Source organism: Balaenoptera acutorostrata, chromosome 9, assembly GCF_949987535.1.
Source record: "Balaenoptera acutorostrata chromosome 9, mBalAcu1.1, whole genome shotgun sequence".
NCBI lineage: Eukaryota > Metazoa > Chordata > Mammalia > Artiodactyla > Balaenopteridae > Balaenoptera > Balaenoptera acutorostrata.
This window is the reverse complement of record NC_080072.1, coordinates 37,936,981-37,961,355: the sequence shown is the minus strand read 5'-3', so window position 1 is coordinate 37,961,355 and position 24,375 is coordinate 37,936,981. Positions and strand designations below refer to the sequence as shown.

At 45.2% G+C, this 24,375-nt stretch overlaps 1 protein-coding gene across 12 annotated transcripts in view; it reads left to right on the top strand.

The window, feature by feature from the left end:
• The window catches only part of NAV2 (neuron navigator 2), a 398,333-nt gene that overhangs the window by 338,916 nt on the left and 35,042 nt on the right, over window positions 1–24,375 (top strand). For all 12 annotated transcript variants that reach the window (XR_009009169.1, XM_057552146.1, XM_057552147.1 and 9 more), the window contains 9 exons: window positions 1,536–1,696; window positions 3,074–3,262; window positions 9,389–9,441; window positions 14,232–14,255; window positions 14,370–14,444; window positions 19,362–19,445; window positions 19,841–19,952; window positions 21,259–21,404; window positions 24,160–24,332. Coding sequence is in view for 11 of the 12 variants with exons in the window: in XM_057552146.1 (XP_057408129.1) it covers window positions 1,536–1,696; window positions 3,074–3,262; window positions 9,389–9,441; window positions 14,232–14,255; window positions 14,370–14,444; window positions 19,362–19,445; window positions 19,841–19,952; window positions 21,259–21,404; window positions 24,160–24,332 (1,017 nt within the window). In the remaining variant the exon portion in view is untranslated. The remainder of the gene's footprint in view (window positions 1–1,535; window positions 1,697–3,073; window positions 3,263–9,388; window positions 9,442–14,231; window positions 14,256–14,369; window positions 14,445–19,361; window positions 19,446–19,840; window positions 19,953–21,258; window positions 21,405–24,159; window positions 24,333–24,375) is intronic.

The following is a 24,375-nucleotide window of genomic DNA, read 5'->3' as shown; positions in this document are numbered from 1 at the left end:
TTAAGGCTGAGAGCGTTTTGACCAGTAATGGGAGGTAGGTATCAATGCTTCCTTTCAACAGGAGTTCCGAGTAAGGCCAAATCTAAAAATCTAAGAATAAAAGTATTGAAAAAGCCCCCAACAGACCTCCCGAGGGAGGAAGTTCAGCACGGTGGCCTTCGAGGGGGGAGTTGGCAAGGCCTTTTGTACTTAACAGTTTTCGTCATGCTTGTCGGCACTCAGGCTAATGCTTAAATCATATCCACTCTTCACGTGAGTTTGACCTTGATGCCCCAGCGTCGCTCCCAGAGGAAGCTCACGTCTTCGAATATCAGCATTTCGTAATGCTAACGTGTGTATTTCTGGAGCAGATCTATTCTGTGAAAATTATGTAGCTCTGGCTTTTAAAATCTGTTTTTAAAAAAATTCAGAATAGAGGTAAGTGACAGGGAATCCTCAGGCAATTGATGGGACCTAGAAAGTCCAACTATAGTAAAAACATTAAGGAAGAATCGTGTTTATGTTCCCTCTCACTGTGACTCCCTTTCTAGCTCACCCACTCCATACACATACACATCCCATACCAACACACTGACAACTCCTTGTCCTAAGTCAAGAGGACCGCTCTGTTTACGTAATCAGTAGTAACCCCACGGTAATCTGTTTATAAGTCCAAAGTACTCTGGCCACTGGGGCACTTTAGACATTCGAGATGCTGCCTGTGGGCATAATGAGAAGAGCCCACAGGCAGCATCCATAATGGATTTGGGAATCAGACAAATATGGCTTGAAATCTCGGCACGTGATTCAAGGCAGGCTGTCACCTTCCCTGAATGTAAAACAGGAATAATAGCATCTGTGTTGCTGGGAGAATCCGAGGCTTCAGTAAGATAATGTCTATGAAGGCACCTGGCACGTTGGAGACGTTCAATAAATCATTACCAAATACGTTTCAGAATTAATGATGAGGTGGACCACGTGACTTCTGAAGACCCTCCCCTGTGTGAGACCCAGTGATTTGGGGTTCCTTTTGTGAAGACTGGTTTCTGCCAGATTCTAGTCACTACTGTCAGCGTCGGTCTCCTCATACCTTCCTGTACGTGTCTGGTTTCTGATACTCTGTGATTCATGGCCACTTACTTGCGCTCCAGAATGCAGGTGCCGTGAGCTATCTAATTAAAACTTCCTCAGAGCTCTGACAGCAGCTTGTTTTGTTGCTTCAGTCCTGTCAAGGTGGAGGCTTTGAAATGACACCGTCATGAATCAACATGTTACAGACACGCCCAGGGACGGCTCTTTTGAGCGTTTACCCATCTTGTTCCCTTTATGTAGTTCCCTCAAAACTGAAAGGAATTGCAGTTTTCCCCCAAAGACAGCCAAGTGGCAAAAAAGGTTTTGAGAAACTTTGTGAGTTTCGGGAATGTGTAGCGATCTGATTTTTCAAACGTCATCTTTGGATGTATAGTTTCTTTTTATATGTTTATCGTCAGCTCCAGAGAGCTCATTTTCATAAGCGCTGTTCGTAGTTAATCCCAGCCTGCTTTCTGTCTATCCAGGTACACCCCCACCTCCCAGCTTCGCACACAAGAAGACGCAAAAGAATGGTTACGGTCGCACTCTGCAGGAGGCCTGCAGGACACTGCGGCCAACTCTCCTTTCTCCTCTGGCTCCAGCGTAACTTCTCCCTCTGGAACAAGATTCAACTTTTCTCAGCTTGGTGAGTAGCTACTTGGCATTAACTGTGTTGATCAGCGCCTTAGGGCAGAGGTTATCTTGCATTTTGAAAGAGACGTGTGGTCACATCACTCTCAGTATCTGATCAGCCCTCAGCAGTGTAGTTTGATTATAGGTAATTGATAGCAGAAGAAAAGAAAAATGTGTTTTGGTTCTCTATCAGTAATTTTCTCTACATGGTTGATATAGGTGGGGTTATAGCAAAGAGCAAACCACCCGTGGAATGAGAAGAATGTATTCTAAGACCTCTGAAGATGTAGGTTTTATAGCGTATCCCATGTTTGGTCATCCTCATTGCTTTATTAAACCGGAAATAAAGATCAGGTTTTGACTGAGCAGATATTCTTGGAAATGCCTACCGGTGACATCATGCTTTGACTGGCACAGTGAGGAAAGGAAAAGAATTTGTAACACAGTCCCTGCTGACATGTCAACGGATGCTTTTTTTAGAGAGACAAACACCCACACAGGCTCATAGATAGGTAAAAGAGAACAGTCCAAAGCTTTGTATGAATCCATGTAAAAACTTCATATGATCCGATAGCAAGTATACACAGTTAGAAAAAGGAAAGAACAGTCCTGGCTGAAATGACTGGGAAAGGTTACACGAAGGTGGCAGGATGAGAGCTGAGCCTTCCAAGACGGAAAGAGAGGGAAATATTTTTTCCAGTCTCATCTCGTTCTTTAGAGAGGCAGCCTTTTCTGATTATTGTGAATAATAAACTCAATCTTTAAGGACTTCTAATCAAGTAAGGGTTAACTCTTCATTGTTAGTGAACCGAATGCATACTTGTGAACTATTTTACCTGACTGAAATGCACAGGATTTTAATAAGAAAGCCAGTTTCGGCTAAGGTAGATGCACGCCCTTTGCACTGAAGCTCTGCAGGCACCGTTATGAAATCCTCCCCATCTGAGACGGTGAGACCTGTGCTCATATTGTTCTCTCCTGGTTGTAACTCTTTGAGGCAAGAGTTTCTTGCCATGCACAAATGCTTCCCATCTGATCAAAAGCCCGGCTGGACTATTTTGGGCTTTTGGCTTTAGGGAGAATTGTCCCAGATGAGCCCAGAAAGTAATTAACTCATGCCTGGAAGGTGACACTAGCTTGTCTGAATGTGCCAAGTTGGAAAGCTGAGGCCCAGAGCCTCGCTTTGGAACTGACCCACCTTTCCTCCCTTATTTTTAGCTGTAAGTGTGTTACTCAGATGCTGGTGTTACCACCTTTGAGAAAATAGACAAGGGAGAGAAGTTGACAGGGACGGGGATGGCTGATCGTAAGCAGCCTCCTCTTCGTCCGCCTTCAGGATTTGAACCGGGACATGAATCTCCAGCCCTTTGACTGACTCCTTTCCTTCCAGCGAGTCCCACCACTGTCACCCAGATAAGCTTGTCCAACCCGACCATGCTGAGGACCCACAGCCTCTCCAACGCCGACGGGCAGTATGACCCGTACACGGACAGCCGCTTCCGGAACAGCTCCATGTCCCTGGACGAGAAAAGCAGAACCATGAGCCGCTCAGGCTCATTCCGGGATGGGTTTGAAGAAGGTAAGAAGCAAGGAGATTCACCCTCTCTCACGCTGTGCAGAGCGGTTAACAGTCCTCTATACCGAGTTCACTTCGTTGACCTAAGAGTCCACCCGTACAAGTTTCCAGCTCGCCACTTACTGTGGGGCGCGGGGCTGGGGAACTCTGCATAGTAAGGTCTGACTCTTAATTAACCTCGCAGGACTGTAGGGAAGACAAAACACGGGTGAACCCTGGAGTTGACCGAGTTCCGCTCCAGGCTTCTCTCCCGTGGACTTGGGCCCTAGCTTCTTGGCATGCACCTCCATCGTGAGGCTCAGCCGCTGGCACACCATCTTGGCAATGCCAGTTACTGGAGAGTTCGTTTCCCTGTGCCAACACACCCGTATGGCTTTGGGGGGCTCTCGGCAGCCGCGCCTCCCCCCTTCGGTCCAGAATTTTCTATTTCTTTTCTCAAGCACCAGAGTTTTTAAGTTTGTTGCTTTCAGTTTTGCCCTTTTCCTTCTTTGCTTGCTAATTGGGAATATTTGGTGTTGGATTTTTATGTTTTGTTCATTTTAATCAGAATTTGGGGAGAAAACTACAGTGGGCATCTTCATCCGCCGTCTTCCTAACTCAGTTCATTTCTCTTTCCTACTTCAGTCAAAGTGTGAGTTAGGGGAGCAAACAGTCAAAATGTTGGGAAGGCACATCACCCCCACCCCCAAAAGCTTCCCAGAGATGGGGATGATAAGACATTGGTGTCAGTACCAGTGACGAGTGGTTAAGAATATGAGATTATAATACCAGGGTTTGAACTCCAACTCCACTACTTCTTAGGTATATGATCTTGGGCAAGTTAGCTTCACCTCTCTGTGCCTTTGTATTTTCACTGACGAAGTAGGAGTACCAGGCTCATGGAATTATGAGAATTAAATGAGATAATATATATAAATGTTAATCCAGTAATGTTAGTACCTGTTACAGCCTGAAAACTCAGCTTCAGCATTGATGTCCTGGCAGCTGGAAGTCCCCAGCCAGAAGAGGGGGGACTCTTGGAGCAAATGGAGCCCAGGCGGAGGGCCATAGCCTTAGTTGTGCCTTTTCTGCCAGGGACAGAACAGAATGGGGGTGGGGAGGGGAGGCACAGGGACTTGCCTCTGCTCCTAGTCCCTGTGAGAATGGGGAAATATGCCCAGCGTCCTCCTGGTAGGAAAGAACAAATAAACTTGTGACTGTTGAGGAAACCCCTAAACAAGTCAAGAGGGAGAGATGCAAGATGTCAGCTTCTGCCCTGCCCAGTGTTCTTTTTAACAAAAGTTGTAAAGAGTTTAGTTACAGAGCAGTTGCCCCCTGGTTAATCTTCCTTAATTCTCTCCACTCTGATTTATGTATCATTTGCGTCCAGTGAGCAGACACTCGTCTGTAAACCCATCTGTGGGAACCCACTGGGACAGAGGATTAAGGAGGGGCAGAGCCTGAGTTACTGAGAGCGTTTTGCTGGATTTAAGAGCTAGAAATCAGTAGTAATCGTGGGTGGAGGGTACGTTGACCGTAAAGTGAAGGAGTAGGCAGTTTGTCTTTAATATTTTTCTGATCAGTGGGCGAACCAAGCATGGCCACAAAGCATTTCCCAGCCCTCCTGATAATGACTCGTGAATGGAGAGTGCCTTGTGCCCTCTTCATCTGCTCTGTCCCGTGTGTACCTGAGTGAACTGTGTTCAGTGCTGCAACTTGTCCAAACAAGCACACTTGACCTCATAAAGGTCCAGGACCATTACAGTATCATCATCAGATGGGTTTTTTTTTATTCCATCTGGAATCAAGCCATCAGGCAGCACAACTGTGGAATATCTGGGATGTCAAAGTGACATTGATAAAAAGGGCTTGCCCACAAGCAGTGTCTAGACTTTTGTAAACCCTGATGATTCATGGTGATGTGGAACTGAAGCGCAGAGGTAAAATCAAATTTGGGGAGAAGGGGTAGAGACTGCTCAGTATACTAAGAAACATGTAACATCTTCATCTTTTGGGAAATTTGGCATCAGATTGATTTTATTTCTTCCAAGGCTATTACATTACAAAAACAAAATAGGGCTTGTGCATTAGGTGTTTTTAATTCCATTGGGGGACGACTTTTTTTTTTTTCCTCTTGAATGTATAAACTCCTGGTACTGCAGAAACAGTTGGGAAAAAATTCACATCTCACGTTTGGACTGAATAGAACCTCCTTATATTGATAAGAGGCAGTGAGGTATATCATATGCCAGAAAGCAGAAAGAAATTTAGGAAGAATTAGCACAAGTACTTGAGTGAGGTTTTTGTGGGATTTAATTAGCACTTTCCATTTTGAAGGAAATGGAAGTCATAAGTATGTAGATGAGGTACAGGCATGGCCCAGGTGCAACCTTTCAAGGTTATTTCAGGTAAATTAATTTCCATCAGATGCATTATGCAATCTTCAAGTCAACTTTAATAGTGCACTTTAGGGAGATGCTTGAGGTACTTTTCAAATGAATGTCTTTGGAGAAAAAAAAATCCAGGGACTTTACCAGTCATTCCTAAGAACTGGTGCAGTCTAAATCAGTTCATATGGAACCCACAGAAACGGAGCAGCTTATTAGTAAATAAATCTTGTGTTGCAACTCTCCTGTGTTTTTAGCCCCAGAGTTACACTTGGATTCAAGTCCTGGCACCTCCACTGTTAGCAAGGTGACTTTGAGTAAGGGACTTGACCCTGTTCAGTCTATTTCCTGTTCATTAGAATGTGGAAAATAAGTATAACTGTACCTACTTCAGAGGAGTGAAGTGAAGATTAGGTGAGATAAATCCTGGAAGGCATTTAGCAGAATGACTTTGAAAGGGGTTTATAGTAAGTACTCAGTCAATGGTAGCTATTGTTATAGTTGTCGTGTTTTGTTTTATCCTTCTCCCCATGGGCCATTTCAACCCCATTTTGTTTATGGCAAAGTTGAACAGAGGAAGTGACCTGGGGACTTTTTGCAGCCAGAACTATGTCCTAAACTCCTGATTCTCAGCCCTCTGTGTTTCTACTCAATCCTGCCTTACACTTGTCTCTTCCTTGGCCACAGCTGGGCTTTCTTACGTGTCTGAAGCAAACCCTGAACCTTCATCAGTGTGGTCTCCCTTTTCAGTTATGCTTCCTTCGCTGGTTGAGAGGGCAGCCCATTAGCCATCAGAACTGCATCTCATTCTCACCGACTCCTTCCTTCCACAGCCCCCAGTGGCAGAGCAAGAACTAGAGTGCAATACCCAGACTTACTTTCTCTCTCTGCTCCTGACCAGCTGTGTGTGCTTGACCGCATGGCTTAGCCTCTCTGGACCTAAATTTACTCCTGTGTTCATTAGGGATAGAAATTCCTGCCCTGTCTGGGAATATTACCTACGAATTCTCTGTGATGATGAGGATCACTTCAAACAGTAGTATGAGGAAGTGCTTTGATTAGTATGACGCTGAATATATACATATATCTACGTCTATATCTATAGACGTAGATATATGTATGTGTGTGTATATATATATATATATATATATATATATATGGTGCCCAAGTGTGACAACAGAGGCATTTGTTTGCTTTATTGGCTGGAATATGCCCGGTTGTCTCATTCCATCTTGTGATTTCACCCCTACCTGTGCCTTCTAATTCTTCTCAAACATGCACTTTTTGCTTGTTTGGTCCCAGATTGTGCCTGTGTAGATTGAATGAGGGGTTTAGGAAACCATTCTAAATATACCAAAAAGCTTTACCAAAAACAAAAAAAACCTCAGATACCAGTAAACAAGGTCAGTCAAGGGCAAAGCCATCTCCAGATTTCTGGTCTGCAGATTCTGTTCCTGAATGCTGTAGGACCTTAGGCAGGTTGTTTAACCTCTCTGGGTTTCAGATTAGTCAGTGGCAGAGAAGGCCTAGGTATTCTCTGTGGTTCCTTGTATCTTCAAAGTTTTGGAGGTACAGGTATATGGAGGAAGCTGCAGAGCATGCTTTTGCTGCTGCGGCTTTGTACGTCTCATAAGTATTCTGTCATCCAAAAGTACCCCAGCCGCATAACCCAGGCTCTGCCTTGGCTCAGTTTTCTTGAAGGAGGGCCAACTGCAGTGGTTCAGGCAGCCATATTCAGCTTTGGGTTGATCTGGAAAGCAAGGACTCTTTCTTTGGACCACAGCCTTGCTGTTGCTATTTACAAGTGAGAGAAATTAATTACAGAGGGAAATAATTACCTCCGCCCGAAGCCTGTGCTCCTCTCTGCCTGCGGCCCCAAGCTTGCCTTGAGGTATTGCTGAAGGCAGTATCAGTGAATCCATGTGTATGAGGCAGAGAAATAGAAGAGACAAACCTCCATTTTTCAGCAGCCCAAGGCCACGCAGCAGCCCTGCGCAGGCCTCTGGAGCGGGCGTCTGGCAGGGTGGTGTGGTTGAAGGATGGCTTTCACCTCTCTTCCCTCAGCTTGGCCTCCAGCATAATTTCCCCCCTAGTGTCTGTGTCTTGGGGCTAAAGTAACTTACCCCTTTGGACCGTTAGGCCCCTAGGCTGGGGCATGAGAGGCCTGTCTGTTAATGTGTGGACATATTAACACTGAAAGCCATTATTGGCCGTTAACACCTTAAGCTGATCTTTTACGGGCATGGGCCAGAGGAGTCATGGATGGAGAAAGAAAGGAGGAAAAAATCTAGGACCTCGGGCATTGCTGAAGAGGGTGGATCTGAGTGGCGGTGTAGAGATAGCCTCAGAGCAATTGGCACCGTCTAAGAGAGAAGAGGACCAGAAACACAAGCCACGAGCTGTGTGGGTTAGAGGAGGGAGGAAGCCCATCCCGGTGGCTGTCGGGGAAACGAGATAGGGCTCCAGGAGAAGATGCTCTTTGAGCCGATCCTGGTGATTTGGATGGGCAGGAATGGGAAACTTCCTAAACCAAAGGAACTGAATGGGCAGAGACTCTGAGACGGCAGAGTACCACGCAGGCCATGCTTGAGAGAGTCGTGCAGGATTCAGAGTGCGATAGGAGCACCTAAATGAAGGATGGGAGGTTGGAAGCTTTATTGGGGAGACGGTGTGGAGGCACCGGAGTGGTCGGCTGAGCCGTTGCTGGGATATCTGTGGGCAGGTAGCTTCTGCCAACCGCTGATCCAAGTTGAGTTCACTCCTTGGGTGGTAGGTGAAAGCCGTCTAGTACACATGGAAAGTTCCTCCCCAGCCTCCCACTCTCAGACCGCAGGTGAGAGCGCAGTGTGGGGTAGAGGGATTCCACTTCCGGTCAGGGAAGCTGTGTCCCATTAGAAGGTCTGTGATGTCTCAACAGGCATATTTCTGTCTTTCAAACAAATTGTTGAGAGATTACTAAGAAAATGTCATTAAAGAATCTGGTTTCCAAGAAGAGAAGTCAGCCAGAATACCTAGTCCTGGAAAAGACCATGGTTTAAATTACATGAAAACAGAAAATAAAATGTCTCCATTGGCTGGGGGCAGGAGGGGGTGAGGAGGGTACAAGGATGATACCCGAAGTACCAGTCACAAACAGAAAAGAGGACACTTTGTAGATATGATAGAAATCAAATGAAGAATCTATGTTTCTGTGGATATGTTTTCTAAACAATGTTCTACCACAGGGTCATCTAGAATGAATTTACCATGGCCAACAGCCAGCCTCCTATGCTCAAAATAATCAGCTCGTCTTTTTGCTTATACAAATGGCAGATGCTAGCAACCCAATCTTAACCCTAAGGGGATACATTAGAAAAAAGAAAGGAATAAAATATGCTGGAACAGAGCAGGTAAAAGTTGCCTCTGGGTAATAGAATTATGAGTCACACAGGTTATGGCAGTGAAAATGCTTCTTAACATTTCTCTGTACTTGAAACATTTAGCTTAGTAATTATGTGTTATTTTGATAGTTAGAGCAGGGGTAGTATTTAGAATGTTGTAAGAAAAAAAAAATGTGGTAATAGAGAAATGACTCCCATAGAAAATTATTCCTTACTTGACACCGACCTGTCACCAAACCAGGAAAGGTTGGGTCAAGGTGAGGTTAAGTTGCTCCAAGCCTGGTAATGTCCTCTAATGCTGAGTTTCTCCTTCCCTTCCCCTTTTCGGCTCCAAAGTAGCCAACTGTGCAATTCACCTTTTCTTTCTTTTCTTTTTTAAACAGTTCATGGTTCCTCACTCTCCTTGGTTTCCAGCACGTCATCAATTTATTCTACAGTGAGTATAAATCAATGCTGTGTGGCTATGTGTGTCAAAAATAAAATACAAGCATGTCTCCTAGAGAGAGTATTTCCATTATAAGGGAATCAATTAATTAGGGAACAAGGTTTGAAATTCACGAACAGTTACTGATGTACCAACCAATAAATCAGGAGGTGACTTTTGTTAAAGTGGCAGTGTGCTTCGAGTGGTAACTAGTTAGAATGTATGAGATGCCTTTTTCAACTTTGTGTCTGCCTCAGTTTCTTTGTCTGTAAAGTAGAAAGAACAACAGCCCCCCTACCCTGTGGCGTTGTAATGAGAATTAAAGTTATGAATATTACTGTTCACTGCAATATAAATTCCTTGAGGACAAGGACTTTTTTCTGGTTTTATTCCTAGTGCCTAGAACCGGGCCTAGCATATAGTAGGTGTTCAAAAAATAGGTTTGCATGAAATAAGAAAATGCACGTAAAGCAATGAATAGGGTGTACGCAGCACAGAGGAAGCTCTCGTAAATGATAGCTGTCATCAGTGAGAGGTCTACTGAACAAAAGCCAAACTTAATCAAATATAGTACTGGATTTATTCAGTATGCTTACTTTTTATAGCTATGTGCATAACTATCTTAAAAACTTTAACTCGGGAATTCCTGTAGGAAAAAAAACATTTGACTAATTAGTTAGGAATTGGGAATTCTTTAGCCCTTAATTCCATGGAGGACAGATGTTTTAATAATTCAGTTTTTGGTAATGCCAGGTATCTCGGCTCTGTAGTGGGACAAACTGTAGATAGCCCCCTGTACGTTAAAGACCATCCCAGAATCAAGTCAAAGAGCCCAGGGCCTGACTGTTCTTTCTTAGGCCTGTAGCGAGCAAACAGACTTCAGTGGTTGCTGACATGGTCTGATTTGAAGGACCTAGAAACGTTCTCTTCTGCTCCTACCCACCTTGCCCCTCCAACTCCACAGGACCTCTTTGCTCTGCTAGTCATCTTGTCTGAAGTTTTGTCAAAGTCCTGGCTTTCATTTTAAAGACTTTATATATGGTAACCTTGGGAAGGGGTTATTTAAGCCGTTATCCAAGAAAGCGTAGGGATGGCCTTCTAACTATCAGCTATTGCATCTACTGAGTCCTTTCCTCTAGAATGAAACTGTGTGACATGGGTACCAGACCAGAGGTGGTACTTTTCAACCTAGATTCACTTCTTCCACAGTAGTTACTGGCACCAAGTATTGATATATGCCAGGCTCTGGGCTGAGCCCTGAGGACGTGGCTTAGGTGGAGAAAGGAGCCTGCTTCCGAAAGAAGAAGCCAGAGGCACAGAGGGCACGGGGGGCATGTGGAACTCTAGTTTCACAGGGTTGGTGCAGTGCAGCCATACCAGACATTTCAGTGCCCAAGCCCCGTGTTTTCCCAGGGAGTTCCCAGGGTTTCCTGTCAACACACTGTTCATTCAGAAAAGTGAAAAATGGGGGCTGGCCTGCGTCAGCCAGCCTGGGAGGGAAAGAGCACGAGCTCCTCCACCTGTGAGAATTCAGATGCAGGAAACCATCACTTGCAGTTCCTGGCTGCTTCCCCTTCACGCCAACCACCGGGAGTTCTTACAGCTACAGGCCTCTCTTTCAGTAGCGTTTGTTCTAGGTGTGTGGACCTGAAGTTCGTGTTTTCATGAAATTTGAAATTGTCCTTTCTGAGTTGATATAAATTCACAAATTACCAAAGACCTAATAATAATAATTTTTAATTCCATGTTTATCTGGATAGCAAGAGACCCGAGGCCTATTCATAGTTTTTCCCTTACTGTATGACTTTGGACATATTATCTCCTTATTCTGGGGGTCTCCGTTTTGCCCTTGGCCTCAGGGAGCTCGGCCAAGTGGTCTCCGAGGTCCCTACAACCTCTGACATTCCACTAGTTGGTGAGCCAAAGGTTCCCATGTACTGTTCTTTATATGTGCCTTCTCTGAGAATGTAAGTTGCTTTTGCAGACTTTTTACAAAATACTCTAACCTTTGAATATTTTCATGATGGAGTGGTATGCTAATTCCAAGGAAAACTGCAAGTCTGGCCAGGCAGTGTTGTGTGGTCCCTTATCTATTATTAGCTCCTTGGTGATGATGAAATTCAGAAACAAATGCTCAGGCGCCTTTGTAAACGAAAAGGTAAATAAGTTCGTATTTGTTGTCTAAAAAGAGATCTTTGGAGTCTCTTAAGTTGCCACCAGCCCAGACCAAAGAGTCTGTTTAAGACCAGAGTGTTTTAAAGGCTCTTATTGGATGATAATAGGCTTTCTCCCCCCTGAAATCTCTGTAATTCTTAGATATTCAAGAATGTTCATTCTGGCTGAAATTTGCCTGTAATTTTAATTACAAAGGAAAGAAAAGACAGCCTGATGCTAAACAAATGCCATGAAGAGGTCATGGCCGGCCCTTGGAGTAGAAAAAAATTGAAGAGGCCACATCTGGCATCAGATTTGCTTTCTTCATTGGTAGGGAGCAACAGATGAGTTCCCAGGGGAACTGCCTAGTGGAGAGAGGCCCGGAGCTTCCCTCGGAGTTCCCAGATGCACAGAAGAGCAGCAGCAGCTGGGGCAAGATACAAAACACATGATTTCTCCAGGCTGCTGTTGAGAGCAGGATTCCAGCCCCAGAGACAGGTGGGCACCGAGACAGACAGTGGCAGCCGCCCAAGGCAGGCTGTTGATAGAAGTGTTTAGAAGTAGGGCTGGTCCTCCGTGGATGGTTCAGCCTGCTAACAGACCTCCATTTGCCTCCCAAATGTTAGATAGCTGTGACGTTATCACCATTAACTTTTCTCCTTTGGATCAGACTCAGAAGCCAGGGCCTTATTTCTGGAAGGCCTCCAGGAGAATGTCGCTATAGTCAGAGCAGGAGAAAGTGCTGGTTAAGATCATAGGCTCTGGAGCCAGACTACCTTGGATCCAATCCCAGTTCTATCACTTATCAGCTGTCGCCATGAGCAAATTATATTAGTACCTTCTGAAAGGGTTGTTATGAGGATTAAATGAATAATGAATGTCAAGTGCTTGGAACTGTCTCTGGCATATAGTAAGTGTTCAATAAAATGCTACTTATTATTACCAGAACGTAAGCAACATAAGATGTGAGGGACTTGGTCATGTTCACAGCTGTATCCCAGGTTCTTAAAACAGTGCTTGACACATAGTTAGAAATCAATAAATATCTGATGGTGGTGGGGATGAATTGATAGACAGGCAGACGGACAGACAAGGAGAGATGGCTGAATATTATCAGAGAGGGAAGAGTAAGCCCTGAGGACTTCTCCAAACCTTCTCCTGAAAGTGTTGCTTAGATGAGGAGATTGTCCAGCTGTGTGACTTCGGGCACGATATCTAACCTCTCTGAGCCTCAGATGGAATACAAACTTACTTTGTGGAGTTACTGCAAGAGTTAACTGATTTGGCCCCAGTGTACCTAACAATTACTTACTGTTGTTAGAAGCCAGCCTGGAGGGAGGGCCTTCTGGGGCAGGACCAGGAGTGAGGGCGGCGGGAGCAGGATGTGAAGGGCGGTCAGACAGGAAACGGCTACCCACCTGTCCCAGCTGTTAGGTATAGGGACTACGGGGCCTAACAAATCATACGCCTCTGCATCCTGAACTAATAGAGAAGTAGAAACCAGATGCTGACTTTTTAAAAGAATGGGTTTGTCACTAGTGAAATTGGATTAGGACACACATAGAGGACTTCAAGGACAAAATAGGGTCCTTCCTGATTTTCACTCACCTACCTGGCTCCCAAGTCACTGTTCCACCCCAGGGAAGTGCAGATGGCGGGGTGTGGAGAGAAGGGCAGGAACACTTCCAATATTTCCAAGAAAGGGTGTGTTTGCGGGGGCAGTTGGGGAGGGTTGGGGGTTTCTTCATTTATGGACCCCACCCTGGGAACCCCAGAAGAGAGAAGGAATAGTTCCCCCAACCCATGTGGGCTCCCCCTATGGGAAGAGATAAGTAGCTCGTAGTCTCTGGCTGGCCGACTGCTGTGTCACTGCAGACCCAGGGCCCAGTATGGCAGGCTTTGCCAGCAAGAGGGCCTACAGGCTTCGTCTTTACTCCCCAGGGTCACAGGTAACTGGGGGACCAGAGATGGAGCGGCAGGAAGGTACAAGCCACCTTCATCCTTACAACCTGGGGAGTCAGCAGGCTGGCTGACAGGGCTTCCCAGCCCCCCTCGCTTCGGGAACCTTCCTGACCTGCTGCTTCAGTGCCCTAGGGAGATGAGAGGGAGGGATAAAATGGGGCAGAATTCATCTATGAGCCGTCCTCCCTGCCTCCCAGGTAGGATTGCCAGATTACATACAGAATGCCCAGTTAAATTTGAAATTCAGGTAGACAACATATAATTTTTTAGTATAAGTATGTCCCCAATATTGCATGGGACATACTTAAACTAAAAAAAATTCAAACTTAACTGGGTGTTCTGTTTTTTTATTTGCTAAATCTGGCAGCTCTGCCCTAGCTTATCCCCTTCTCCTCCCAGCTTCTCCCTGTCGTCATGTCCACCTGGGAACAGGGGGCTCCTCACCACCAAAACAGGAGCGTATTTCCTAATCCTTTCTAGTTTCTTAAAATAATGTGCTGTTCGTATTTGGCCTTTCTGATTGGTCATATTAATTGAACCACTTGATCCAGAAAAGTCCATCAGGAAAGAAACTAATAAATCTTTAAGACTGCTCTAAGTGTCCAAATATGGTACTCCCTGTAGGCAGGATTATACTGTTCTTAGTTCCTCAACTGGTCTAATTTCTTCTACGTTTTTCTTTACAGCCAGAAGAAAAATGCCAGTCAGAGGTAAGGAAGAGTTGGCTAGTTGGATTTCATCTTTCGCTATTATCAGTTATTTCTCCCAGCTCATCCTGTAAGTAGACTCCCAAAGCAAGTAACTCTGTCCCTTGTTATCTTTAGATTCGCAAACTACGGCGGGAGCTGGATGCCTCCCAGGAGAAGGTTTCCGCTTTGACCACCCAGCTGACAGCAAATGTGAGTACAGACCCAGGGCGGTAGCCATTGCTACCTCTGAGCATTATAGAAGCAGTGTGGTATAATAAAAAAGACATAGGCTTTAGCATCGTGGGTGTGAGTGTCAGCTCTGACACTTACTGGCATTGTGCTTTGGGCAAATTCTTTAACTTCTGAGCCTGCCTTTGCTCATCTGTGTGTTGGGGAATGATAATATTTAGCTCTCAGGGGTGTCATGTGATCAGTACCTGAAATAGATTAAGTGCTCAGAAATGTTCATTTCCCTTTCTCTTTCTGAAAATTTTCATCTTAAGAGAAAAAAAATCTAAGGCTCCACAGTAAATAGCTGACTGCTCTGTAATTATAATATACACAAGTACGTGTTCAGGAGGCACTGCCAACTGGCATTCAATTCAGCAACTGTTTGAGTGCCAACTATGACCCGGGTACTGTGGGTTCAACAGCAAAGCAGGCACAATCACTGTCATCTTAGTGTTCTTTCTCTGGTACAGCAGAGAGACAAAACAGTTTTGCTATAACATGATAGCTGTTGTGATAGCAATAAAGGGTGAAGGTTGCAGGAATATATAGGAGGAGCACCTAGATCAGTCTTGGTGGGGCTGGAAGAAGGCAGGAAAGGCTTCCTGGAGGAGGTGACATCTGATGAATGCTGTGTAGGGGAGGATGCATGGGAAGGACAGCACTCTAACCAAAGAGTAATTCGTACAAAAGCCCACGGTGCATTTGGAAACTATAAATAGCTCAGTGTAATTAGAATCTATGGCTTGGATGTGGGGAAGAGGCTGGGGTGGAGGGGAGAAGGAAGTGGAAAGGAGGGAGGCATCGAAGAAAGGCAAGGGTCAGGCCACATCATGAAGGCTCTCAGCTGTTAGGTGGTTAAGTCAGCTTCCTAACTGTGGTGTGGTTATAGGATTTGAGGGGTCAGAGTGGAGGCAGAGATCTCCTACCCCATCAGATCAGTCTATAAAGGAGCCGCAGAGCCGTGAGTTGGCGAGGGCTGAGGCTCAGAAGGCAGGGCCTGAGGTTTTGGAAGGTGCTGAGATGCCTCAGAGGCAGGGCTTCCTGCTTGGGAGCACACGACCCAGCTTGAGATCACATATCCGTGTGTGTGAGCCTGTCAGAAAGCCACCTGCGTGACTCCCAGCATGCTGTTAAAATGAAAAGCAACTTCAAAAGCTTGTCTTCTTTGGACCAGGAAGGTAATTGATATTTATCTGCAGCTTTTGCCCACATAATTCCTGGCTTGAGCCTGAGTCTACTCAAGGAAACTTTCCATTTCACTTTAAAGTCTGCGCATGAAGTGCCTAGCACAGTGCTTGACCTTGATTCTAGGCTCAATAATTGGTAACTACCCATAACTATTCATTCTCCCGAGCTCTCTTACATTTCTGGAAATCTTTGGGGTTTTTTTCAAAACCCTAATATACTAGGTTACTGTGTGTTTTATAATCCTTTATTTCCTTGACTTCTTCCTCCGTCGGTAACTCTATCCAAAGAAGATCAGAAATTGATGTTAGATCTGAAATTTGAGGCTTAGAGCCTAGTTAAGACGGCAGAGGTATTCTTCTGTGGGTAGTCTTCATCTCAGTAACCAGGTGCATGCATTCAAATCCAGCACCTACCCCAGACCCGGTGAGCCAGGGGTCTCCTCGAAACATGTGAGGTTTGACAAGTGATTTGGAGCTACTCCCCTAGTTAAGAATTACAGCTGCCAATGGCTGCCCCTTACTAATGAAAAAATAGTAAGTAATTTACTTATCAGTGAACTTGGATTAATTCCTCCAGTGACCTCATGCTTCCCCAAGGGACCTTACATTGGGCCATTTGGAACTGTCCTCTCTGATCGAGAAGAGTGAGATCTCTCACATATTATTATTATTTCAGAAGTACGTTTTGCTCTTCACAAAAGCCATTGAATCCAGTATTGTTTTCTTTTTTCTTTTCTTTTCTTTTTTTAAATTAATTAATTTATTTTTGGCTGCGTTGGGTCTTCGTTTCTGCGCACAGGCTTTCTCTGCTTGCGGTGAGCGGGGGCTACTCTTTGTTGTGGTGCGCGGGCTTCTCATTGCCATGGCTTCTCTTGTTGCAGAGCATGGACTCTAGGCGCATGGGCTTCAGTAGTTGTGGCACGCGGGCTCAGTAGTTGTGGCTCACGGGCTCTAGAGCACAGGCTCAGTAGTTGTGGCGCACGGGCTTAGTTGCTCCGCAGCATGTGGAATCTTCCCGGACCAGGGCTCGAACCTGTGTCCCCTGCGTTGGCAGGCGGATTCTTAACCACTGCGCCACCAGGGAAGCCCCAGTATTGTTTTAAAGTAAATATTTAGTCTTGCCACACACCGCCAGCAGTGCTAACGTGTTTTACTGTCTGCCATCTTTCTCGCAGGCCAAGCTGTGTTTGTTTTTCTAGGACAAACTACTCAAAGCCACCTTCTCTGAGTGTTTTTATACCACTTGTGTTTGTTTTCCTGGGAATATGAGAATGCTGCTTGCTGAGAAGGCTGTTGTGCGGCTCTAAACCAGCCTCCTGGCCCATATGTTCATAATCGAGATCATGACACAAAGTCAGTCCTTTTGCTCGCCAGCAAAATGCGATCCTCTGGTTCTTCAGAGCGAATGTGGTTCCTTCTTGAGTTGCAAAAACACTCTCTTGATAGCAGTCTTCATGGGGTCAGGTTTTTGCTTTTGTTTTTAACTGAAGAGCAATTTTGAATGCCCACAAAGAGACTCTTGGGGCAATCAAATGAGAATTGAAATAAATGGAAATTCGGTCATTTAAATTTGACCTTGTCATTCCTTTGAAATGCAAGGGTAGCAGTCATTCTTTTTCACATCCATGTCCTGGCTTCATTCACTTTGTGAATGTCTTGAATTGGTTGGCTTTTGTTCTGCCACATTGTCCCGGGCAAACTAAAGCATATCTCTTTATTTTAAAATGCAAAGGCATTTTCTCAATTTTTAATAAAGAGAGAGCGTGCAATCAGAAAGAAGCTGGCCAGTCCACTTAACATTTCTATCTCAAGTGCCCTTGCTCCCTGCCAGTTCCTACGGCCAATGGAAAAGAGACTCAGCAGTTGATCCTAGAGATGTCTTATCCTCCGTCTCCCTGTTTGATGAAGTCCAGTAACCGAGGCCTCTCACTCACCTGTCAAGTCTCTCCTCCTCAAACTGAAATGTCCACTGACCCTGACCCTCCTCACAGCACAGGGTGACGGCTCCTCTCCCACCCTTGTCTTCTTCACTCTGTGAGTCAGTCACCTTTTCCTCTAGAAGTTTCCAGAACCATCAGATCTCACTTCTCCCAAGACTCAAGTATCTTGCTGGTCCTTCTGATTCCTCCTGTGACCTTCTGTGTATCTACCCACCCCGCTCCTAGAACCCTTTCTTGATGTCTCCACACCTGTGTTCTCATTGTATCTTTTGTCACTTTCTCAGTCCCAAACCCCTTCCTTTCCCTGCAGTCTCTAGTCATTCCTGTGTTTTGCAATTCCTTAACAGTTTATAGGTCATTTTCAACTATATTGTTTCATTCAGTGCTCACAATCACCCTGGGAGGAACATAGATATTGCTTGCATTTTATAGATGAAGAAACTGAGGCCAGTAGGATTAGATCAGTTGTCCATTCTTTATCCTTGGTTTTAACAATATTATCAGGATCCTAGGTCAGCTAACTAATATCTCACCTACTGCTCTGTGGAAGAAGGAAAAAGGCTTAGTGTTGGGACACAGAGTTGCATCTTGCCCTTGAAGAGGGTTTCAGAGAAAGGGGCAGACAGGGAAGCATCACATTTCTCAATTCTATGATATATATTTTTTTCATGTTTTTCGCATCTCTGAAAATTGGATGCATATTTCAGCTATAATTGGTGGCATTTTTAAAACTGTCTTTGTAAAACGTAAAATAATGGTGTGTCTGATGCCGTCTTCTAATAGGGATACAAAAGTGCAGGGGAGCCCCAGGGAAAGTCATAACTCCAGGGAAAACAGTGGGCAGGTTCTCTAAGGAGGTAGCAGATGGGCCTTTCGGTGGCTTTTTATTAACCAGGATTATAACAAGCAACATCTGCCAACCACTTTGTTCATTTATCCTACAAACACACTCAACGTGAGGCTCTACTGTGGGCTTGGTGCTTGGGGAACAAAAGGTCATCCTGCAGTGTAGTGGAGACCGGCGTAAATCAGCAACCACAAGAGTGTGTGTGTTTTTGACTGTGATATCACCATGCGTACATCAGCAGCAGTCCAGTGTGCTTGTGAGAGTGAATAGGAGGGAACCAACCCAATCTGGGGGTGTCTTGAAGGCATGCGCTGAGGTCTGTTGAGAAGGATGGGTAAAAATCAGTTAGGGAGGGGCTTCTCTGGTGGCGCAGTGGTTGAGAATCTGCCTGCCAATGCAGGGGACACGGGTTCGAGCCCTGGTCTGGGAAGATCCCACATGCCGCAGAGCAACTGGGCCCGTGAGCCACAACTACTGAGCCTGCGCGTCTGGAGCCTGTGCTCTGCAACGTGAGAGGCCCGCGCACCGCGATGAAGAGTGGCCCCCACTTGCCGCAACTGGAGAAAGCCCTCGCACAGAAACGAAGACTCAACACAGTCATAAATAAATAAATAAATAAATAAAAGAACATGAATTTCTAAAAAAAAAAAAAAAATCAGTTAGGGAGGCAGTTGGGAGAAGAGCATTCCAGGCAGCGGGGAAAGCATGCAGAAAAGCCCTAAGGTGGGGTGAAGGACGTGAAAGTCTAGAGTAACTGGATCCCAGAGAGTGGTGAGGAGTAGGGCTCAAGCGGCTGAAGAAGTCGGCAGGGGCTAACCCACATGGCTCCGTTTGGATTTCCGTCTTTAAGACCTGGCACCCTTTAGGCACTCCTACCTTGCAAGATAATGTAACTGTAGGGAAATGTGTCTTTCCCCTCCAGGCTCACCTCGTGGCGGCCTTTGAACAGAGTCTTGGAAACATGACAATCAGGCTCCAGAGCTTAACCATGACGGCTGAGCAGAAGGTAAAGCAGAAAGAATGCTTCTTCCCTCCCTGCTTGGAATTAACAACAAACCTAAAAACGTTATCCTCTTTTATTCCAGAGAGTTGTATAGATTTTAGTGTGCTTGTTGGGACTGTTGGAATTGAATCTGAAAGAATAGGTCTTCTGAGTGAAAATGTGACCTAGATGGAGTGGCAGTTAACTGCATCGGCAACAGATCTTAGTCCTATTCTTTCTGCGTTGATGTACTCACATGTGCCTATTGAAAACTGATTCAACCTGATGTTTGACACAAAGGTTTCCTGCAACTCCTTCATTCTCTACCCTCCTCTAAGCTGACGACGCTAAGTTGTACTTCAGCTGAACTCGGTACAAAATGATTTGGGGATGACCACTGGTTTTTTTCTATTCCTCAGGATTCAGAACTGAATGAGTTAAGAAAAACCATTGAGCTGCTGAAGAAACAGAACGCAGCTGCCCAGGCGGCCATTAATGGGGTAATTAACACCCCAGAGCTCAACTGCAAAGGTAAAGGGAGAGAAACAGCCTCAGACCAGCAACCTGCCTGCCCTTAGGAACCCTCCCTTGACAATATATGATGCAGCCTCCCTGCCAGAGGGTGGGTGTCCGTGTCAGTCGGACAGGTCCTAGAAGGCACTTAATCCAGTTACTTCCAGCCTCTAGGGAAACAGCTGTTCCAGCTCATCCTCTTCTCTGATGTATCTCAAAATGGAAGAAAATATATCTCTGTTGGGAAACTGTCAAAGTATTTCATAGCCTTAACGTCACTAATGCTTTGATATTTACATATTGACCTGGGACAGCCTGAAATGGGTTCGTCTCTCATTTGTCCCGGAAAATATTTTGGAAGGATTGCTTTGTCCTTGTGTATCTTACTTGGGTGGTGGGGGGAGATATGGGCATGAGGAGGAGTTACGTCCAGAAAATGATATGAAGAGAACCGATAGAAAAGTAATAGTGAGAGTTAACATTTATGGAACATTCACTGTGTTCTAAGCACCATGCTCAGTGTTTACATTATTTCATTATTCCATTTTCTCTCCACAACACGCTTATGAGTGCAGTGCTGGTCCTGTCCGCATTGTACTGAGGGGAATACTGAATTTTAGAGGCGAGAGTCCCATCCTGAGGCCACAGAGTGTGAGAAACAGAAATGGCACGAGAACCCAAGTCTGCCCCTGAAACTGGTGCTCTTAAAGACCAGGCTGTCAGGGTCGTTCTGTGATTGTGAGGAACACTGTCTGCAAACTTTATTTTGGTCTCACTACCGTTCTGGGCAGTGTTATTTCTGGTACCACTGTTATCTCAAATGTCAGACCTGGAAAAGCGAGGCTAGAGGTGACGTGGGAAGGATTGGCAAGAGCTGGCCAGGCAGAGCAGAGGGAGAAGAGCATCCCAGGAAGAGAGAATGGCACCTGTAAGGTGGTGAGAGGACATGGGCTTGGCATGTCCAAGGGCATGAAAGAAGGCTGGTGCAGGAGGAGCGGGGAGAGCAAAGGAGGGGGCACTCACGACACAGATGAGTATTGCCGCAACTCACAGACGCATTTTAGCTCAAAAGAGTGAGTGTGGGGGGACCTCTAAGCCCCCCCTGACTTCTGTTTTGTAAAATGGAGAGAGCCCTCTTTTAATTGACCAAAAAGGGCGTAGCACTCAGCTACCCAAGGACCTTAAAACCAGCATCGTGGAACAGAAGGTGATGTCTGATGGGAAATACCTCTTAGTCCTTGGGTGTGTGGACTTAGGTGTAAATCCTGGGGCAAAGGAAGGGGCTCAAGTCAGCAGCTCCTGATGTCCTGCCTTGGGTCTCCAGGAAATGGTACCTCCCAGTCCGCAGACCTCCGTATCCGCAGACAGCATTCCTCCGACAGCGTCTCCAGCATCAATAGTGCCACCAGTCACTCCAGCGTGGGCAGCAACATAGAGAGTGATTCAAAGAAGAAGAAGAGAAAGAATTGGGTAAGTGTGCATCCAAAGAGTCTCGTGGGCACTAGCAGAGTCAGGCTAGGAAACAGTGTGCCCCAGATAGAGCCCAGGCTAGCTCTTAACTTCACAACATAGACCTTTGGGAGTCAATCCAGAGAAGTGGCTTGTGGACAGGTTTCTACTGAAATCAGTGTGGTGCTCAGCCAAACCCTAGGATTTATGAAATAACGACCTCTTTGTAGTTTTTCTGTTTCATGAGACTACGTGAAGCCCTCATCTTTCATTTCATATGTGTCATTTCTTCCTCATCATATGCTGGCCACAGAGTTCCAGATACTAGAGCAAAGTTACTCTTAAGTGGTTTTTTCCTTAGTTCCAAAGTATTTTTTGGAATATGTATCACTAGTTATCCCATTGTTAACCGTAGTCCTTATCTATTTATTTACATAATTGCCTATGATAGCATTAAATCACCCACCCTTGTCTTTGAAAATTTTTTGACCATTTGCTGTAAGTAAAAGCTTCATAATGTAGTTGTTAGCAGTTAGTGAGTGGTTCTAAATTGGGGGGGGGGGAGGCGGGGGTCATACCTCAGAATAGCAAATATAATAGAACCAGTGTCCAATGCAGTGTTTCTCCATGCTTCCATAATCCCATCGAGCTACTTGGCCTTCCATACAGTGGCCTCTTGAACAGTTTTTCCCATTCTTCTTGGGAAATTCCACTCCCCTCTCCCCATCCAATTTTTAGTTCTGCTGTCAGGGCTGTGACAGTCAGTTCTGACAGATGTTTGCTGCTCCCCGACTTCAGTGCAGGGACACCCCGGGTTGATCTGAAGTTGGCCAGGACTCACAGGGCCCCGTTTGTCAATGCTGACAGCATCGTGTTTTCACAGTAGCTTCATTTTCCTCATTCATTCCATGCACTTCCCCCTCATTTTGTGTTATCTTGGATGGGTGGCGAGGTCTAGTGATGGAGGAGTCAAGGATTTAGTCATTTTGCTTATTGATGACTCGCTTCGGAGGCAAGCCGAAAGGCCAGTTCAGTGTGATCCTCTCGTTGTTCCGATTAAATTTTTCCTTATGTTACTAATGGCTTTTAGTCAACTCATTTGCTATGACTTAAACAAACAGAATTAACTCATGTTACTGTTTCTAATGTGCTGTTGATAAATACAGTCTGATTTAATTATCAAAGTGATGAGAATTATTTTCTATGAGAAATCATGATTATGCATTTTCTTTAATTCAGGAAATAAAACTTGTTTATTTTAAGACAACTCTTGGTTACCAGTGCAATTGGGGAGGATGGATAATTGGCATCCTTAGAGAATCCCAAAGCTTAATTTTGTCTAACCTTTATCATCTCCTCTTCTGCCTGGCATTTTACCAGAGGTTGAGGCAAGGATTTAGGTTGATGTATACCAAATCCTTCTCTTTCTGTGACTACTCTCTGGAAATATGGCCATAAGTAGGAAATGGGAGAGAAATGGGATCCAGACTCGCCCACAAGCTGGACGTGCAGTTTGCTATGGGTGAAACTTTGATGAGAGACAATTCTCATTATTTCAGAATGGCCCATTTTCTGAATTTCACAGTGGCTAAGAAAATGCCCAGAATACGTTTTCAGTAGGAAAAAAAGACTTTAGAAAAAGGAAATTACTTTTTAAAAGACATTTTTCAAGATGAAACTTTATTTTTTGGCCTGGAAAAATACATGCTTATCATGGCTTTCAGAGCAGACATCGCACTTTAAATTCTTTATGTTCTCACTAGAATTTTCAGATCCATCTCATGGTTTGGGGAATCTGTGATATACCAGTTCCTTTTTCCCAATATGGTTAATACATTTCTTTAAAATATCATTTTTTTGAGCAAGAAGCGAGACAGCTAATTTTCTGCTTTTATTATATTACTTGTATAGAAGGACAGCGGGTGCTCCTAAGTGTATATATCAAAGAGCTATGCAGCCATGTTGGGACTAGTGCAGCAATGAAGCTACCCTTGCTAAGAAAAGAAGACATGCCAAAAAATAATAATAATAATAAGGCTTAGAGATGACTGATAAAAGGCCAGAAAAGAGTGAGGAGTATAGGAAGGTGGGACAGTCATTTCGACCAGACAGAGAGGCTTGCAGAGCTCGGATGGTAGGGGCCTCCAGACTCGCTCTTCCTCTCCTTCCATAATAGAGGAAGATGCCCTTAATGCTTTGAAAGATTCCTGATCCTACTGGAAACCTCCTCTCTGTATGGTGTTTATTATTAGCCATGTCATGTCTGAAAAGTCCAAAGCTTTCCCTGTCACTGGCTTTCTCTGTTAAAAATTGTCTTTTTTCCTTCCCCTTCCCCATTTTTGCTTGCGTTTTCTCTGGCAGGTCAATGAGGTAAGCAAGACCAACGTGAATATCAGATACCAAGCTAACCCATCCATTGATATGACTAACCTCATCCGCATCCGTCACCGTGTCTGAGCACCCCGCTTTGTTGCTGTGTCACCTCCTCCTCCCGACATCCATCTGCTGAGCCAGGCTCTGTCTTGCTGTTGGCATCTAGTCTTGAGCCAAGAGTAGGCATGGAATGTTATCCACAGGTCCAGTCCCCTGAGCTGTCAACACCAGATAACTCTTCTTCCCTTAATGCACTGATTCGAGAGAGCTGTTGGGAACCTTTTTCATTGCTGGGGGGAAAGCGTGGGAGAAATAATTTGCTGTTCACTCTGCATGTCTCCGTTTTGCCGAGGCCTAAGGGGTGGTCTCAGCTCCTGCCAGGCTGACGGTCTTGTGTATTCAGTTACGCAGCTCCTTCAAGCAAGCCTTCGGGAAGAAGAAGTCCCCCAAGTCGGCATCCTCTCATTCAGACATTGAGGAGATGACGGATTCTTCTCTGCCTTCTTCACCAAAGTTACCACACAACGGTTCCATGGGCTCCACTCCCCTGCTGAGGAACTCTCACTCCAATTCTCTGTAAGTCTGTCTGCCGGGGTCACTATGGTCAGACGACATCTTT